The sequence below is a fragment of the Hylobates moloch genome, unplaced genomic scaffold (genome assembly GCF_009828535.3).
Source record: "Hylobates moloch isolate HMO894 unplaced genomic scaffold, HMol_V3 SCAFFOLD_2, whole genome shotgun sequence".
Taxonomy (NCBI): domain Eukaryota; kingdom Metazoa; phylum Chordata; class Mammalia; order Primates; family Hylobatidae; genus Hylobates; species Hylobates moloch.
Genome location: NW_026652277.1, coordinates 146864789 through 146884670, shown reverse-complemented (window position 1 = coordinate 146884670; position 19882 = coordinate 146864789). Strand labels below are relative to the sequence as shown.

Sequence of the window (19882 nt, the reverse complement as noted above, 5' to 3'; positions counted from 1 at the left end):
TAACACATGCAGTTATTTGTTACACTTGCTGCTATTGATAATTTAGGAACAATGTCAGAGGGAGGGAGGGAGAGAGGAAGAGAGAGAGGGAGAGGTAGAAAAAGAGCGGACGTGCAGAGAAGCAACAATGAGAAGAAAGCAACCGCAGTGATGAGACTTTTATCTCATTCTGCCCCATCATTTTTTCAGCAACTTTTGGCTAAAATCATGGCCTACATTTCTATTATCTATACACTGAAAACAATGAAACAATATAATGCTAGCTTAATCTAGCCAAGCAAATTAGAAAAGCTCTTGTTTCTCCCACCCCATTAAAAAAAAAATCAGCTGAGCACTTTTACACAGTACTAATACAAATAAGGTAGTCTTCATACTACAGTCCATGGAGAATGAACACACATTTTAAAATGTAGCAGTAGAACAACTGGAGATACACAAATGCTATTATGGCAGCACAGAAAAGGGCAACCAACTCAGATTAGGCCTAATCAAGGACATTTTCAAGATGATAGTGCTGACTTTGGAGAGCTGAACAGGGATTAGTTAGTCTTGGGTGGAGGAGTGAAAGGGCTGCAATCTTCCAGGCAGAGGGAACAGTATTGGCAAAGACACAGAAGAGGGTGGCTGCTGTATAAAGAGGCGTGGCTGTAACGCTATATTCTTACTTCCTCCCATTTGACATAATCAGCAAAAGACTGAGAGTGTTTCCCTGCTCAAATGGTGCCTTTTGCAAGTTGGAAGAAAGTGTCCTCTCTAGACATATGCAGAAAAAGTAAAGAGACTAGACACCCAGGGACTTCATGGAAAAGAAGAGGGCAAACTGGATTCAAGCCCTCAATCTTCCCCTTCCCTGAGTGCCTTTGTGCAGTGTAGAAACTGCACAACCACATATGAGTGGCCTCTTGACGCCTCAATTGGAGTCACAATTTTGCTAACGGTACAACAAGTAGGTATAACTGCCCCTCCTCTGTTATTTCTGTAGCCCATGCTCTGCATTCAGGACCCAAAGGCACAAAGAGACTCAGAAGTGAATAGAAGGTCTCATGAGTATAGTAATCAGAGGGGTGATTAGGCTTGATTCGAATTCAGACATTCCGAAGAAGACAAAATCTAAATGGGATTTTGGAAATGAAATTTAAGAAACAAAAAGGAATTTCTTTGGTATCTAGTATGAATCTTGAGGATAAAACTGTAGATGAATTTTCAAAATATTAAGCAATTAGATTCAAATACCTTCCACATTTTCAGTGGCAATTGTGAGATTAGTCCTGGCTTTTGACCCCTCTCTCATCACTTAAGGAGGAGTTGTTAAAAATTTGCCAGCTGGAGAGCGGGGAGGGCTTAAGAAGTCTATGTATCCCATTAAGTTTCATGTTGTCCTATAGCATCCACCAGATGAACTTGCCTGTCTTCTTGAAATGCCTTCTCCATAATGTATGACATATTTCTGAGGTTACAAACTTATTCTGAAAGTAACTTACTGTCCGATCAGGCAGGTATCCCCAGCATTTAACTCACTTTTAGCTCAATAGTCTTTTTAATTGCTCTTGATACTCCACTGCTTACTTAATCCCTTTTATCCCTTCAAGATTCGTCTGTTTGTTATTTTTGTTCTCCTCTTGTCCAGATGATAAAAGTCTAGAATCTTAGCAAAGGTATCATCATGAATACCTTCTCCCTTCACTCTCTGACTCTTCTTTTTCCTTTGTTTAAGTCATTTCCCAGCAAAGCAGTGATACCTCAAAAATAGTGGTGTTTTGGCCCTAAGTGAATGTTTTCCAAGCTGTAACTAGTGTTCTACTTGTGACAGAATACCAGTCCATGTTTTGTTGTATCTTGTTTGGCCATTCCCCTGTTCACTGTTTTTCTTCACCCCCTCGATTCAAGAAGCAAGGCCATCTTGTGCTACATGTCTGAATGAAGGGATTTGACAGGGCAAAAGGAAGAGACATAGGAATCTGCCAGACCCCGAGCTCTGTGGAACACCAGTTCCACAAATGTAGCTCATCCTTTTTCAAATAGAAAACGGGATGGAGTTGGAAAGGCAGATGGAAAAATGATGATGGTAGAGATGTCGGTGGGTCTTAGCATGGAATGAAAGAGGCTGAATGATTCCTGTGCCTCCAAGAATGGAATGAAAGTAGTTGAGAGACTTTCTAGACCTGAAAGGAAAGGTAATTAGGAGGACAGAGAAAAGGGCATAAGTCAGCAGAAACATGCTTGGGTGAAATACTCAGCACTGGCTGGCCCTATCACATGTCCCCTTGCTCAACACATACACACAGACATTATACCCTCCCCTCTACCCTTGCATATAAGGCCTTTGCTACTAGGTAAGCTTAATAGAACTTTGATTCAAGCTTGGAGAGAGGAGAAGAAAACAACTTGAAATGGGCTCAGATTATGTTTCTAAGACCTCACAGGTCCCACATATGGAGAAAGGGGTCTCAAAATAGAAATTAAATTGTGATAAAGACTGTAAAGTTATAATTCTTGTCCCACCTGAGCTGTAGTCTGAGATATATTCTTGCTATATAGTTAAAGCAGAGGGTTTATGGCCACATAAGTTTAGGAAATGCTGAGCTAAACAAATTGAACAGATTTCTTAATTACACACTGTAGGACATGCCAGAACTTTTAACATGCAAATGGATGCTTCCCAAACTTATGTGATCACAGAATTCTTTATTCCAGGAACATCTACAATTTGGGAAATGTTGCTTTAGTTTTTAAATTCTGGTCTTATTTAGATGATGTGCATAAGCTGATCACACAAATCACTTACAGAATGGTTTTGATTACAAGATTTTTAATGCAACCAGTATCTCCTCCTTACCCTGACCCTTATCTTCCCTCTCTTCTACTTCAACAGGCACATCTCAAACAAAAAATGTTTCCCTCATATTTTAGATCTATCTAAGGGGTTCTTTTGGCTTACATAAATACAATGAAATTATAAATCTTAAATATTCCTGGAAAACCCTAATCTAAATTCTGGCTAGAAAAAATACAGTATCAACTGTGGAAAAACTTGAGTGGGAGATTAGATATGCCATTCATTACACTGCTATGCATGTTGCCATCTTTGGAATCAGATTAATACAGATTTTAGACAGGAAATCATACTTTCTGTCAGGTATTTCTCTCCTTGGTGATTTTTACTATTCAAATAGAATTCTCCCAAGAATACAAGCAACCATCCTCACTTGCATTAAAGAAAGATGTGAGGTGCTGAGGGCAAGGATGGGAAAATGCATCTATTTATATCCAATGTCTAGCCCTGTACCCAGCACATGGTAGTTGCTAAACAGATGTTTGTTAAATAAAATGTAGGGTTTTAAATTATAGATGGTTCAGAAACTATTGTCTAACATGTATAGGGAGTATAGTACATAAAGTAAAGCAATATAAATACATCAGAGATTATGCTCACCTAGATAAGTGGATTTAATAGCCTTGTATGACAGAGCAGCTGTCATTTTCCAGTTGCTAAAAAAAGGTTGCCTGTAGTGAACTGGGGGGTTTAGGCACTTGATGTAAATCTGTCTTGGCAATGATATGTTCTCCTATTATAGTAAGTAATATGCACATGCCTTTCTTTAAACACACACACAGACACACACACACAATTAAAGATATCTAGTTTCTTGATTGCAAATAAATGCTGCTTGTCTCATTTTTTTTTTTTCTTCCATTCCTAATTTACAGATGCTTCCATACTCACAAATAGTACTTGTTGCTGCTAGGAACTGTCATTGGCACTTTGTCCACAGACTGCTAGTTGCTAGCTAAATTCTCTCTGGGTGATAGGCTCCTGCTTCATTAATTTTATGCATCTTGGTTGAAACAGGGGTGATAGCTGCCAAGATGACAGGAAAAGACGGGCAGAAACAGCCCTCTTCAGGGTTAGCCTCAGTGATAATGAGTGAAAGCAGGTCAATTCCTTTGCACTCCTCCCTCCCAGGAAGGGTAGCAGCAGGGACTATTTCCAGTGCTAAAACCAGAGGGAGGTTTTTGTTTTTGGCGATGATGTCAAGGGGGAAGTTTGTATCATTTTTATGCTGAGGCTGAATATATAGAAGAATTATTTCTTCAAAAACATTTCGGGAGGAAATATAATCACACAAATTACATAAAATAATACTCTTGTTTCCACTGCAAAGCAACCCAGTAAAATCAACAGGAATTAAAATACTGGTTTAGGAGTAATTAGAAGAGGATATAAATCATGATAATAAATTACATTTTGTTTCTATTTTCAAGTATATTTAAAGTAAATTATGAACCACTTGCTGAACTATGAACTATGCATTTAAGCTACATTTTAAGGACAAAAAGCTAATTATGAAAAATAAATGGTGCCTACATAGACAGCAAGATAAATCTTAAAGTGCATGACTTTCCACTTGAGCAATACTTTCTACAAAGATTGTAGGTTAATACTTAACCTTTAAGATTAAAACATTAATCAGATATTCTCTGAGTGAATGAAGATTTATGAAGCAATTTCTGAAAAATAAATAAATTACAAAATATAATGCATTTGTTTGACAAGTGTGTTGAGAAACTTTATTTCACCTCATTGAGTGTGGCCATTTTTCTCCAAAGGATGATGCAAAGGATGATTGTATCTGTGGTTTTATAACTCCCAAGGTAGAAATCATTTTGCAAGACAGTGTAGTACACGCTTACCTCTCACAGCGTGGTCCTGTGTACCCGACAGGGCATCCATCACAGATCAATCCAAGACTCCGGTCTAAATGGCACGTTGGGCTAAAGCTATGTTGATGTTGTTGAGGAAAACAGGGACAAGGAAGAAGCACATACACAAAGTCATTAGCATTTTCTCATTTCTCTCTCTCCACCACTGCTCTGACCAAAGACTACAGGCTGGTCATTCTCGCCCTAGAGACGGAGATTAGCGTCTGGCCAATGGAGGATGAAATGACATTGCTATTTCTGCAGACGTGAATATAGCCCAATGGAGAGCAGTATCCCTGTGACATGTTATTAACTGACTTTCGACTGCTCGGGGTCGTGATCATCAGTAACAAGTGGAAATATATAGCTGCTTTTTAGAAATTCCTCCAGGCCGGGCACATATGCAGCCTCACATACTTTCTTCTGTAGCCAAATCCCTCTGAATTTGAAGCAGCCTGGAGAAATTAGCTAGCAATTTTGGAAATCTCAGTATGTGGTAGTGGTGGTGGCAGTGCTTCCTTCTTCAGCTACTGCCATAGTGGGGCGTGCCTGTGCACAGGCTGCGGCACGTGCTTCCTTGCAGGTATGCCCTCACACTGATGGGATCCTCAGGAAAGCTTTCAGAAGAGATCAAGTGTGCATATTCTACCTAAACTTATCATAAACCTAACCAAACAAAAGCAACCTTGCCATCTCATAGCTTCTGGTATGTTTCAAAGTTCACTTCTCTCTTTGCACATATTTCTAATTTGGGTCTGAAGTAATAGAGCTGAACACCAGATGAAGAACCAACAGAGAACTCAGGTGCTAGCTTTAGCCTTCAACAACATGTTTCACTGCAGCCATGCTTGCCTTGTGAGAGGGACCTCTCATACATGAACCCCTACCCCAAGATTGACACACGGTAATGCGGTTCTTGACTGGCTCTCTGAAGGGCCATCAACCATTTTGAATTCTGTAAGGTCTGCTGAGCTACCATTTTAAACGGAAATGCCCTGAATTAATCTTTCTCTTATTATGTTTTCCCTAAGTAGGTTTATTTTCTATTATATATGACAGGGCAATTCAATAGAGACTTGCTTGATGGCTAAATGAATTAAAGAAATAACAACAAATTAAACATCGCAAGTCCTGATTTCATCCTGCTCCTGACACCTGAATTACTTTGAAATACTTTCTCAACCTTGGCGCAGATCAGATCATGAACACTATTTCTGAATAATATTTCTCTGGCTTAACTCAGGGTAGTTCTGTAAAGATTTAATAGTTCTTCCTATTTTTGGGATACTAGCAAGATATTAGGACCAGGTAAGTCTATCATTTTAAACATTTCAACTCAGTGGAAAGTCTAAATGAATCTGCTGGGTCAAGGAGATAAAGCCTGGTCTGGGATGCTTTGAATTTAAAAATATTACCTGGATCAAAGATTCCACATTAAGGAGTTCTGGTAGCTGTCATGAACAGCAGATAAGACATACCCAGTGTGCACTGTGAGTAGAGAACCTCCTTTTATAAAGCATCCTGTACTCAAAGACAGTTCACTATGGGTGATTTTCTTGACAGGATTGTGATTGCACTGAAGATGCACAGGTTAAAATAATTAAAAAAAAGGATTTCCTCTCATCCACATCCAGTGATTTGCTGTTATTGTTTTCAGACATAAAAATGAGAACTGCATTTTGACCAATCTCTGTAGCATATATATGTCTTCTTTGAAACCTGGCATTCTGTAACTATCTCATCTGCTGAGAAAATGACTCCAACCAGAAGCCCTGGGTTTCCCACCTCTGTGGGACTACACTGATTGAAAGAAAATCATACCAATTATTTCTTATAATCCTAAATCGGTTTATCATAACTCTTGTCAGTGGTGGTTCACAAGGCTTCTGACATTTTTTAAAAATATTTTATTTTATTTGAGACAGAGTCTTGCTCTGTTGCCCAGGCTGGAGTGCAGTGGCGTGATCTTGGCTCACTGAAACTTCTGCCTACTGGGTTCAAGCAATTCTTATATCTCGGCCTCCTGAGTAGCTGGGATTGCAAGCAGGTGCTACCAGGCCTGGCCCATTTTTGTATTTTTAGTAGAAATGGAGTCTCACCATATTGGCCAGGCTGGTCTTGAACTCCTCACCTCAAGTGATCCACCTGCCTTGGCTTCCCAAAGTGCTAGGATTACAGGCATGAGCCATTGCACCTGGCCTTGACACTTTAAAGCTATTCAAAAAATAGATTTCAGATTCTTAAATACACTCACATGTCAGTTAAAACCAACATAAGTAAAGTAAAAGGTGCTCACTGACAAAAATCAACACTTTTTCAAGAAAAAATTAGGCAATAAAAATATGTTAGATTTGACTAGCTCCTTACAGTTTAGAATACTTTTACAATTTTATCACCAGTTTCACAAAATCCTATGAGCTGGTTGGGGCAGGCACAGTTTTTCTTAACCAAGGTCATATACAAAATTTCCAGGAAAATTTAGTATGGGATCTAGGACTTTAGATTCTTAATGTGATATTCTCTTCTTCCTATAACCAATTGTCATTGAAACCTACTGGTAAGAATTAAGTAAGTTTAAGTTTCTAGTAATATAGATACTCGACATAATGCATCCAAATAAAACTTTCTCATAAAATATATCTGTATTTGTGCTTTGATATTCTTTCAACAACATAAACTGAAGATTCACTCTCTTATTGCTATAATTGCAGTTACAGCTATGGCAGAAGATGGCATTCAACAACAAAAATAAAATTAGAGTGGGAAATAAACATGCACAATAAAAAACGTCTACAGAATTTGCATTGGCAAATGTAGTGACTTAGCACTGATTCTGGCCAAGACATGAAGCTAATTGTTTGGTGACACAAAGAGGAAATTGTGAGATCATCATTGACCTCAAGTGATTCCAAGATTATGTCATTTAACTCTATTTGGCTAGCTCCACACCAGCAGAAAATGTTCTTCATCCTGGATTATCCAAACCACGCCACAGGAAACACGAGAAAGCCAAGAGCAGCAGGCATTTTCCACAAATAGGCGAGGAAGGGAAGCTGTTATTGGGATAACCAATAAAAAGCTGGACATGAAAATAATCCCTCTTAATGGCTGAATATATACTTTTATTTTTGTAATGATCTACTTATAAGCATGTATATATGTATGCATATATATATGTACATACATGTGTATACATGTGACTATGTCAACAATCTATATATGTTTATGTATGTGAATGCATACATACAGAAACAATTAACCTTGTTCTAAAAAGAATTTAATTCTATCTGTCAAAATATGTTTATTAAGAATAAAGCAAGGTTAAAGAGAAAAAAATACTAAAAAAAAGATAAACTCAAGGGTATATTTAGAATTCAAAATGCATGTTATAACCTGCGTTCATTTGATAATGGTGGATCAACATTTGGCTTTGAGGTTTTTCACAGCTAACGCAAAAGGGAACAATCAACAGGTAAATAAGGTTGTCTAGCAGGTGAAAAGAGGGTGGGCAGGGGAATAATGTACTGGGAATGGTGACTGAGGATCTGTGTTAGTTGTTGGAAAGCATCAGGTAGACCAAAGTCCTAGGAGTGAAACAAATTAAAAAATTATTAGGCATGAGTAAATGTGTTTCTGCACCCATCGGATTTTGGGTAGAATTTCTCCCCATCCCTGCTGGCATCTGGCCTGATTCAGAGCAGCCAGAAGCCAAAAGCAAAACAATTGCTCAATAGAAGCTCAACAATTCCTGATTATCAGACATTAGGGAAAGTTCTCCTGTGGGTCCTGAAATTCAGTTCTAACGTAAAATGCTCCCACAGAGAGTTAATCCAATACTCTAAAATAAAATTAAACACATATTAAGTCCATGTGTGAGAATATTTTGTGTGTCTTTAACTGTCATGCATTTGAAAGAAAACATAATGAATTGCTTCTTGGGATTGTATGTGATATAAAACAAGCACTCCTTTAATCATGGGTATAAAATTAAAACTTCCATCATTAGGGTTAGAAAATCAGGGCATGTTTTGTATTTGCATACACAACAGGGGATCAGGACTCCTTTCAACTAATTATTATCTTGAACAGTTGGGTAGGATAAGAGAAACCATTTTGAGTGGCTACACAGTGTCAGTGGAGAAGCTGGAGATGAGGGTAATGAGAATATTCACATGTAACTGAAAAGGGGCAGGGACTGAGAGGAAGAGGAGGAAAAGAAAAAATTCATTTACTTCATGATTTTGGTGTTAGCGTCATAAATTTCTGAAGTTTCTAAGTTTTTCTTCTTCAGTTCAATGATCTCTCCTACTTATTCTCAGGAGAATCATTAAGCAAACACTTATTTCTTTAATTACCTTTAAGTACTATGAAATCTGATTTAATCTCCACAATTACATTTTTTAATTAGACTTGATTTATTTTCTAAGTATGTCTTTGAACGATATATTTCTCTAAACCTGTTTCCCATTCTGCAAAATGGAATAATATGATTGATTTGATAAACCCTTTTATACTGAAAAAGCATGACAGCATAGTGTCATAATAAATTATAGATACAATTTATTAATTTTTTTAAAAACTTTGCCTTTTTTTTTACAAATTTTTAAACAAATTAAGGTATGTTGATTTAACGTTAAAGGTATTTAGTTAATAAAGAATTAAATGTGCAGTTTTCTCATTGTGCTTTAGTCCCTTACATTAACATAGCTGTTAATGTAACTGTAATTATGTAGCATAGTTAACATAACTCTTGCCAAACAGTGAGGATTTACTGATTTTTACAGTGAACATTTACAGTTTGTCTGATATTAAATTCTATTGATTTTTTTTTGCTTCTTTTCAATGTTTCTGTAATTGTTTCTATTACTGTAGCCCCATTGGAAGAAGCACAGAGAGGTGAGACAAAATATATGAGCTCCAATATTGGTTCTGCCACAAGCAAGCTGTATAATCACTATCAAGGCACTTAATTTCTCTGAACTTTAGTTTTTTCCTTTGGTATATGGAACCAGGAAGACCCATCATAATCTCCCATGTGGACATAAAACAATGTGTAGGAAAGAGCACTAAAACATCTAGAGCATTCTCAATTTTCTAGAGAATATGGTTGAATTGAAAGTTTCCTTAAGTTTACCTATTGTCTTGGAATATATTTCTGTATATTAATTTTAACAATGTGCATTCAAACAATCTATTGAATGAGCCCAAAGGTCAACTCGAATTTGAGTTTCATTCTTTCAAAAACTTGAATTTCAGCATTCCTGACCCACACAAACCAGTAGTGTTTACAATGATACTAGGAGATAGAACTTATTGAGGGCCTGTCTCTGTCCAGCCTTGTGCCAATAATATATTTTATAACTGATGAAACTCTATAACAACTTCAATAATATTATATATTCAAACACATCCTCAGTATTCAAAGGCAGAGATTCACATATCTCTTTCGTATTTTATTTAGCTTATAAGCTATGTGATGCCAAAAATTAATGAATATAAACATTTGAAATAGTTACATTGTTATTTGCTTCTCTCCAGATAAATTTTACTGCCTAGTTACAATCTATAGCTAGAATATATACATCAACAAGATGAGAATGCCAAGCACAGTGATCACCGTAAATAGTTGATGACGTTGATATATATGTATAATTTAAATATTATATGCTTCTCTGTATTCATACATCATAATAATTATACCAATCTATCTCTATCTTCTTACATATTTGATTTATTTAGCAATATTATCTAAGAAATTTGGAGCCAAAATGCTTGTGATCTATAAGATTTATGACCAGGGATTAAATAGATAAATCACCAAGGTAAAACTATCACTAAGCTTTAGACTTCCCTCGAAGGTTGCGGCAACCTTTAGGTCCCCCCCTTTTATTTTTCTCTGAATAACCCGTGGAAATTAAAATCCCATCTTCATGATTATATGCAAATATTCAATTCATATCTCAGAGTTTCTAGCTTACATTATAACAGTAATGTTTATATAAAACCTTTTTTAAAAGGTAGTTTCCCTAGGTCATTAAGTATCTTGTTTAGTGATTTTTTTTTTAAACATTTCAGGTTGTTGGATGAAAACGGATTTTTCTCATCACAGTTCTGCAGCTAAACTATGATAATTTTCTAGTGTTTTAAATGTAAAATTGTTTTAAATGTAAAAGACATTATAACCCTCTCACAAAACTTCTAGGATTTATAAACTAAGTGAATTATCACTGCCCTCTCTTTCTACTTGTTAAAATGCCACATTGAAAGCTGGAATTTAAAATAGATTGCTACTCTAGTCCCAATTCTACTACTAAAAGTAAAATTATTATTTAGTAATTTGCTAATTTTAGTATTTTATAATATTAATATTTGATAATTTGCTAATTATTAATATTTACTAATAATTATTAATTACTCTAAGTGAAAGCACTTTGAAAATGAAAGAATCATTAAATACTTGGTGTTACTGGTATTGTTATCACTGTGTTATATGCATTTTTAAAAATCAGGATCAACATAATTATACCAAATTGGAATACACATCTTTTAGGAAATAACATTATTGGACACTGGAACCCCAATCCCTTTGGCACTGATGGATTGTGTTTTAATGCTTGCAGACTTTCTTTCTTTTTCAGTAACAGCAATTAGAACCCATTATCCAAGTAAATGCACAACAAATAAAGAGACAACAATGGGTCATGAATGCCTATAATTATCCAAGCAAAATTATCTCCCTGTTTCCTCTGCATTTATAGTAATGTTGGTCAGACTTGAGGGTAAATCCATAGGGTTTACATATTCAATCAATTATATAATTCTAATATGTATTCAGCTGGAATTCATGTGGTGCAATGGGCAGCCAGCTCTGCTGGATTGATAGTGGTGCTAATGTTCATGACATCTTGGCTGAGAAGGAGATGCAATACCAGTGGCCAGATGCAATCCTTTTGCTTTCCTCAAATGCAAGTTAGTCATGAACAATGAGTTTCATGTAAATGAAGATGGTTAAGAGAATGCCATTCAGCCATGGCAAACGAGTAGGTCTTCCATTGAGTGATCTAACCCTTCGCATACATACCAAAGTGCAGGTTTTGTGTCATGTTATGACTATCATAGGCTTGAGTAGCCTTTAATTATGAAGGAATATATTTCATTTGTTCTCCTATATTAATTATTTTCCAACAGGTTTCTCTCTTGCCTTCTTCCTCTTCTCTAACATCCTTGGTTGTTAAAGAATCTTCAGTTTTGAGCCCATTTAGGCTGATGCCTTAGGCCCTGGAAATGATCACTACTATACATTAACCAGTGGTCCCCAACATTTTCGGCACCAGGTACTCATTTTGTTGGAGACAATTTTTCCACAGACGCAGGGGAGGAGTTTTGGGATAAAACTGTTCCACGTCAGATCATCAGGCATTAGTTAGACTCTCATAAGCAGCATGCAACCTAGATCCCTCGCGGGTGCAGTTCGCAATAGGGTTCGAGCTGCTATGAGAATCTAATGCCTGCCTGATCTGTTAGGAGGCGGAGCTCAGGTAGTAATGCCCACCACTCACTTCCTGCTAGGCGGCCCAGTTCCTAACAGGCCGTAGATGGTTGAGGACCCCTGCATTAAACCAATGTCTTATTTTCTCAAAACTTTGCTAGATAAATTGACTTATCCAATGAATTAATTATTGCTTTTAGTGTTATCACTTAAAATGCAGTGTGTATTTTTTTTTTAAAGAGGTCTTCATTGTAGACCATAGAGATTTGGAAAGCACATGGATTTTAAAACTAAAATTCCAGCTCTGACACTTTAATGCTTTATGACTCTGAGCAGGTTAATAACAATCAGCTCTTAGATTGGGTTCATCATATCCAGTCACAGTTCAGGTGGTTTACACATTTTAATTATGTCTTTCCCACATCAACCCTATGAGAGTCCTATTATTATAACTAATGATGACAGAATTGAGGCACAGAGAGTTTCAGTGACTTGCCTAAAGTTGCACAGCTGGAAAGTATGGAATTCAGCATTTAAACCAAAGAGTCTGGCTCTAGAATTTGCACCATAATGCCATTTTTCTACTGATGGCCTTCATTTCTTAATCTATACAATGAGGATAATAATATCTACCTTACTGAGTTACAGTTGAAGGTGAAATAATACCAAATATAGTGTTTGGCCTAGAATATAGTAGTCTGCTTTTATTAAATAGCAGTGCTTTCTCTTCTTTTCCAAACATTGAGTAAGGTAAAAAATTCTGAGTAAAGAAGGTCATTGGGAGGATAAGGATTTCATGTGGATTAACAGTGGGAAGCACAGTTCCAAGGAGAACATTTAAACTTAATGTTAGAATTATCTCAAAGTCTTTAGCTTATAGTATTCATTGAATCTAACAAAAGACCATTTTAATTAGTGCATTCCGGGTAAGAGTTTGAAGTATGACCTACTTGATCACATCTTCACATTAAAAGACTATAGCTGACAGATGTCCCTTCAAGATCATTGAAAATTTTTGCTCCGTCAGTGTTGTCACAGTGCCTAGAGATAGCTGGAAACTGTACAATACGATATGAACTTTATTAAGCACTAAGCTCACCTTTAAGAGAGTTCTTCAGAAAAGAATTTCCTTTTATTTAAAAGTATAGTTATTTATAATCACTTTTGAGTAAAAATTGTTGATTTTTATTCAACACAGTATCCCAATTTAAAAACAAAACAACATTTTTGGTTGGGGTGTGCTTAGCTGTTTACTGAGAGATGGCTGCCCTGAGGGAATGTGAATTCAAGTGGCCAGATATAGCATTCCCCTAAAAGGTAAGGAAATGAGGAAGTAAAGCGTTCTTTCTTGTTGTTGTTTGTTTTCTTAAATCTGCTCTAAGAGGTGGTTGTTCCAGGTGAACAACGAATTTTTCTAAAAAGAAGGGATAGAATGGGTGCTTAAAAGTCAGTTAAATCAGTCCCTTCATTTTACTTTTTGAGAGGTTTATGACTTGTCCAAGATTCACAAAAAAATAGTGTATGGGTAGAACCCAAATTAGCTGTATTTGTATGCTTTTATTAAGGTATGAAGATGGGTATGTGTCTGTGTGTAGGTGTGTACATGCATGCACATGTATGTGTTTGTATAAAATATTTATGTTCTTTGGAATTGGTGTAGAAATTCTATTTGAGTTCTACTCTTAGAAATTAAATCACCAAAACTAGAGCTAAAAAAATTACAAATTCTTAGAAATCCTCATAGTTTTAAATAGCTTAGGTTTGAAAAAATTCGTATTATTTTCCTGAAAAAATTCATGTCTGTGTTTATTATTTAGTTACATGGGATAAGAGGAAGTGTATATTTGCTATGAAAAGTGTACTTGCAGAAATGGATGCTGAACTTATTCAAGGGGTAAGTTTGTTACTTACTTATTGGATGGGATATTGAGTGGACAGGCACAAGGTTGACAGTCTTCAGAGGTTCCTTTAGTAGGATTGCCATAGAAACCAGGAAGACATTTATCACAGTATGGGCCACCTGTGTGATCCTTACAGTTCTGAGAAAGAAATGAGCACCAGAGTTTATTATTTGGGTGTCAGGGATCAACATGTTGCCAAAAATAGGTCTACGAAGTCATTAGCCTGCTCCCTGCCAGGAAGAATAATTTTTCCATGTTAAATGGTCAATTTTACAGCAGGGAAATAGCACTGAAAGTTAATTTAATATCTAGCTTATAAACAACACAGTAGTTTCAGCATATGCATACTTACAAAAAGATGATTGAAATTCATTTTAATGTTTTTCATTATGCAAATCTTACTTCATTTTTTATTTTCCTTAAGAAAATACATGATATTGCACGCACGAGCGTGTGTGTGTGTGTATGTGTGTGTGTGTGTGTGTAGTCGTAGAGCACTAATAACATATGTTTAATGGAAATTGTAGCTGATTCTAGGTAAAAATCAATTGTTCAGCTTGAAATTGCTGATTTAATGGGAACTGTGGCTAATCATACAAATCCCCCGGGGCTATGCCCTCTTAGCTCAGACATTAATTTTGGCCTCAGTGGACTCTGATGGTTTGGACAATGCACTACTATATTACATCTGTGAGAAGCTTACTTGACTCATAATTAAACATTGAGAAAATTAAAAATTTTAAACATCACATGCCAGTTTCATCAACTAAATGTGAATATGTATTTCTGTAGTAACGTGATATTTGAAAACAGGCTTTTCTCTAAGTTATTTAAAATTCTTTCTCAAATTTATTTTTAACAAAACTTTTTAAAAGATAGCATTAAGGTCAGCTTCACTATGAATAGTTGCCTTAATAACGCAGTATATTGGGATTTAACGTGCATTAAAAGATCCATTTGAAGAAAGATTTTTCCCCTGATTTGATTTTTGTTTTACTTCCTTTCAATTTTTAAGTTTAGCTAAACTAAGCTATTACTAAAGAATTGCTTGTTTTTTTGTAAAATTATTTGCATGTTATCTCACTGATACAACTAAAATTATGTCTTCAAATAATTAAAGGTTTTAAAAAATTGAATCAAAAATTAATTTTGCCTTAAACATGTTGAAAATGGTATTTCTAACATTCAACTGAAAATCTTGCATAATTGAGAGGGTTTTTTATTTCCAATTATTGATTTAAAAGAGAAATAACATGTAGTTCTTACATTTTCTAATATCACGTTTCATTAAATGAAAATCATCTTAAAACTCAAGTACTTTTGTAGTGGAAACCAGAAAACTGCATCAGACAACCTACATAATGGAAATCAAAACAAAAAGATGGAAGCTTCACTCTGATGGATTGGTTATTTTTACAGGTGTCCTGTTACAAAAGTGCTTTACAAAATTTTGCTCACATTACATATCACAAGAACCATGAGAAGAAGCAAGCATGCAATCTTTCCATGTGACATTGAATACTTCCTGGCTTACTTCAAATGCATTTCGAGTTAAAATGTCTTTTTAATATAGACCTACACTATTGCAGAAGTTTAGATTTTGTTCTGGTGCCAAAAATATTTTTCAGATAATTTATAATCAAATTGTAAAGCAAGCTAAGCTTTATAAATTTATAAATTTATTTTTCATGGTAAAAACCATGCTATTTAATGCTGGGTAAAAACCATGAAAAATAAACAAGAAGCTAAAATGCAGGGTCAACTGAACAGTAAGAATGCCCTAGATGAGCAACATTCAAATATTCTTCTCTTTGTGTATTATATCAGAACCCATATACTCAAAATGGAATATCAGCACTTAGTTATCAATACTATTTTGAAGAAAGGGCACTTGAAAGTCAATATATCCTACATGATTACCTATTTACTAGCTATGATGGAAAATTCAGGAAACATCAGATTCTGTCTTTATCATCAAGATGTCCACTGTTTCCTCAAGATCACTCTCTTATTTGAAGGAGACCTCATATCTCTCTGTTCATGAAACAAAATTAGTAAACTAGGTGTCATTAGTAGGGTCTGTTCTCTCCCTTCTTTCTCTCAAAATTATGCTGAATGACACTGTTTTATTAGTTAAAAAAGGCTTCTAGTTTTAGAAATATCACATCACCAAATGGACTAATTTGCTTTCATCCTAATGAATTCAGCATGAAAATTTGATTTGATTTTATCCTAATGAATTCAACATGAAACATGACTATAGGGAACATTATGAGTTTGGTATTATGACATACTTATTTTTGTCTTCTTAGGGTAAGTAAAACAATTCCATGTCAGTTTTGGACTGAGTATTATTTCCTACTGCATGTTAGTAAAGTGTTTAAAGGTAACCCAATATTTTTCCCAAAGTACATTTTAAAAGACTTATGGCATAATTAAAATGAAAATCACTTAGTCTTTCTATTCATAAAAATGTCATGTCAAAAATCTACTGATCCACAAATTAAGGCTCTCATGCTTTATAATGCAATGCAATTAAACAAAATCTTATATAGAGAAAAGAGAAAGAGCATCAATAAAGCGAAATGCCAAATTACACTGAAACAAAAGCCCTGAATTTTCATTTTGGATTTTTCCCAGAAGCTTTTAAGTAGAAGAGAAATGGGAGAAAATGAGCAAGAGAAAGATAGAACATTAAGAATTACAGATAACAGAGTCCGCCTTAAATTCTTCAGGGAAATGAGAGTATGATATCCTCCTAAATTGGCACCATTTTAAATTGTGTTTCTGCAAGACTAATGAAATGAGAAGTGTTGTTTCAAGCTTCATGCCATGTCAGACAATATAAAACTAATGTGCCCTTGAGTTAATCAGAATGGTCTATTCAGTGTAATTCTCCAATCCTAAGGCTTCTTAGCAGGATGGAAAGTGCTTTGCACTTTATAAAGCCTATTTTCTGGTTAAAGCTTAGACTTAATTGTAAAGGAGAAGCAGCTCTGGTGAGTATGTATTACATATTGTTTTTATTTTCAAACTACAAATGACACTATGTGTTTAGTTAAATTCTGAATATTTTAAATAAAAATATGTAGTATGTTTTCATTTTCAACATGAGGAAACCTTAATTATGTTTACTATAAAGGTTATATTTTACACTTTTCATATTATGGGGATATAAATTATTTTCTATTTTAAAAGTACACTGTACTTTTCACAGATTTATGGAAGGAAGTGAAACCATATATATTCATGGTAGTTATATCTCCAATCATAAGTTATGCCTTATAAAAATATATCTGATTTTAATTTAATTCTTGGATTAATATGAATAAACACTTCCTCATACTCATTAGGGAGATCACATATGAAAGAGCATTCTCAGTTCCAATTCAGTTCAATACAAAGATCTTTGTTAAAGCACTTCTTGACTCAAGTGTTTAAGGTCCCCAGGGTAGTAACTGAATTGTAGCATCTGTTGAGGTGATTTCAGCCTTGTCAATCAGCACCCCCAAAGAAGACAGCACTTACCAGGCATTCTCCAGTGACATCATCACAGGACTCCGCATGACCGAAGCACTGACATGGCTCACAGATGCCACCAAAAATAGTGCCGTTCACTCGCCTGTGCCTAGGCCAACAAGACTGAAAGAAAGATAAGGCTTTAGTCAGTCTTGGAGATTAAAACAAAAAGGTGTTCTTGTTTGTTTGTGTTTGTTTTCTGATAATAGAAAATAACAGGTAGGAAACTCATCAAATGTGCTTGTCAAAGCATTGCCATTATTGAAACATTGCGACAGAGCTATTCCTCCTGACATTGGGGCTTTGCACTGACCTTAGTGTTATTGGCAGGTATGAGATTAGAGGATGCATTAGCTTGGTGTCGCTTCTGAAATGGTAAAATAAAGCAGAGATATAAAGAAGTGAAATGTGACAGTCTCAAAGTAAAAGGCACAGACAGGAAATAGAAGAAAAAGTACTGTAAAAAAAGCAGCTGATATAAAAGGACTCATCAGATAATCTTAGCCTAAGAGAGTACCCAATGTCATCCCAAGCAATTTTGATCCTCTGGAATGTGTTCACTTGCCCACATACTAATTGCTCTTAACTTCATCATTTCCAAAAAGTCTTTGACATGATTTGGAAGAAAGGCAGCACTCACATTTATATTTGACCATGTACACAGCTAATTTCTACACATATATAATTCATGTATTTCATGCTAAATTTCCTCCATCCTATTATGCTTTCTCAAATTTACACAAAAAGTTTATGATTTATTTCTCACATTCTTGATAGCTTATTTTATGGCATTCTTCCATAACTTTGCTTGTATTTTTCATTCCTTGTTTAAAACGTGAAACTTTATTATATAAAAACTGAATTCTGATTAAAACAGCGTATTTGAGTCTTAGATTCCCTGTGTCAGTGCCTGCTCTAAGTTCCCCATCATCCTTAATTAAGTTTTCCATCTGTGGGGATTACTACAAAGTGGATGAGATGCAAAATAAGCACGAGGCAAATACTGCTGCCCTCTAAGAGCTTATGATCCCCCTCCAGTGAAATTGCATCTTGTGGGTTATTTACTATATTTCTGGATGGTTGAGTACAACATCATATATCATGAAAAGCCCTTCTTTTCCAGTTGAAAAAGGAAACAAAAGAGAAACCACTGAAGTAATAAAGGATATAGAATTGTGTTACGTGTCCGTGGAAATGTTCCTTCTGCCTCAGGATATGAGGACTCTCAAATTTGAACATCAATAACAAACACATAAAAAAATTTATGTACTGATACTTCATATCTGAAAATAAAATAAACTTTCCCCTTAATTTGAGCAGTACCAAAAAGTGTCGAATTTCTTTTTAAAATTATTATTATACTTTAAGTTCTGGGATACATATGCAGAACGTGCAGGTTTGTTACATAGGTGTACACGTGCCATGGGGGTTTCCTGAACCCATCAACCCATCATCTACATTAGATATTTCTCCTAATGCTATCCTTCCCTTAGCCCCCCAGCCCCCGACAGGCCCCAGTGTATAATGTTCCCCTCCCTGTGTCCGTGTGTTCTCATTGTTCAACCCCCACAACCAACCCAAAATTGTCAAATTTCTGTCCTGTTCCGTTTCCATTTCTCCCAATTAAATCCCTTCCCATTTCTCCCCATTAAATTTTTTGCCTCCCTAGATTCACTATAGAAGTGATTTCCTTCTGTAATATACATTTTTAAAAGCTGGTGAAGCTACATATTCATAAGGGGGTAGAAATTAAGGATGTTGAGAAAAGGGAGAGAACTAATCTACTGTTTTCAGACAGATATTCATGAAGTTTTCCCTAATAAGTTTTTTTTTGTTTTAATACTCTGCAAATGCAGTACTCATACCATGTCTTCTTTCTTCGAACTTCCCAACTCCTTACACCTCTCTTTTAGCCAGTGATTTTATCTTATTACTCACAGAAAAAATTAAAGCTGTCTTTGCACTAACAAGTCCAGAGATCTAAGCATATATTTCCAAACCTTGTTGCCATATTCCCATTCCAAACAAGTGATGTGGGGAACGTGGGGTCCTTCCTCCTAAAGGAATATTATTCCACTTGTCATCTGATTCCAGCATCTGATGTCTTCTCAATATTCACTCTTTCTGATGCATTAGTAATAACTTTCTTTTCTACTGGGTCATTACTATCAGCACAAAAAAATATGATCTAGTGTCTCCATCAAAAATAAACAAAACACAAATGACAAAACTGTCCTCTTAGCCTCATATAACTTTTCTAGTCATCTATGTT

At 35.5% G+C, this 19882-nt stretch overlaps 1 protein-coding gene across 1 annotated transcript in view; it reads right to left on the bottom strand.

The window, feature by feature from the left end:
* LAMA2 (laminin subunit alpha 2) overlaps positions 1-19882 on the bottom strand; it is a 656337-nt gene that overhangs the window by 262657 nt on the left and 373798 nt on the right. Inside the window, exons 16-18 of the mRNA XM_058435730.1 lie at positions 17620-17733; positions 14102-14229; positions 4693-4779 (exon numbers count right to left, since the gene is read on the bottom strand). Of these exons, the coding sequence (XP_058291713.1) occupies positions 4693-4779; positions 14102-14229; positions 17620-17733 (329 nt within the window). The remainder of the gene's footprint in view (positions 1-4692; positions 4780-14101; positions 14230-17619; positions 17734-19882) is intronic.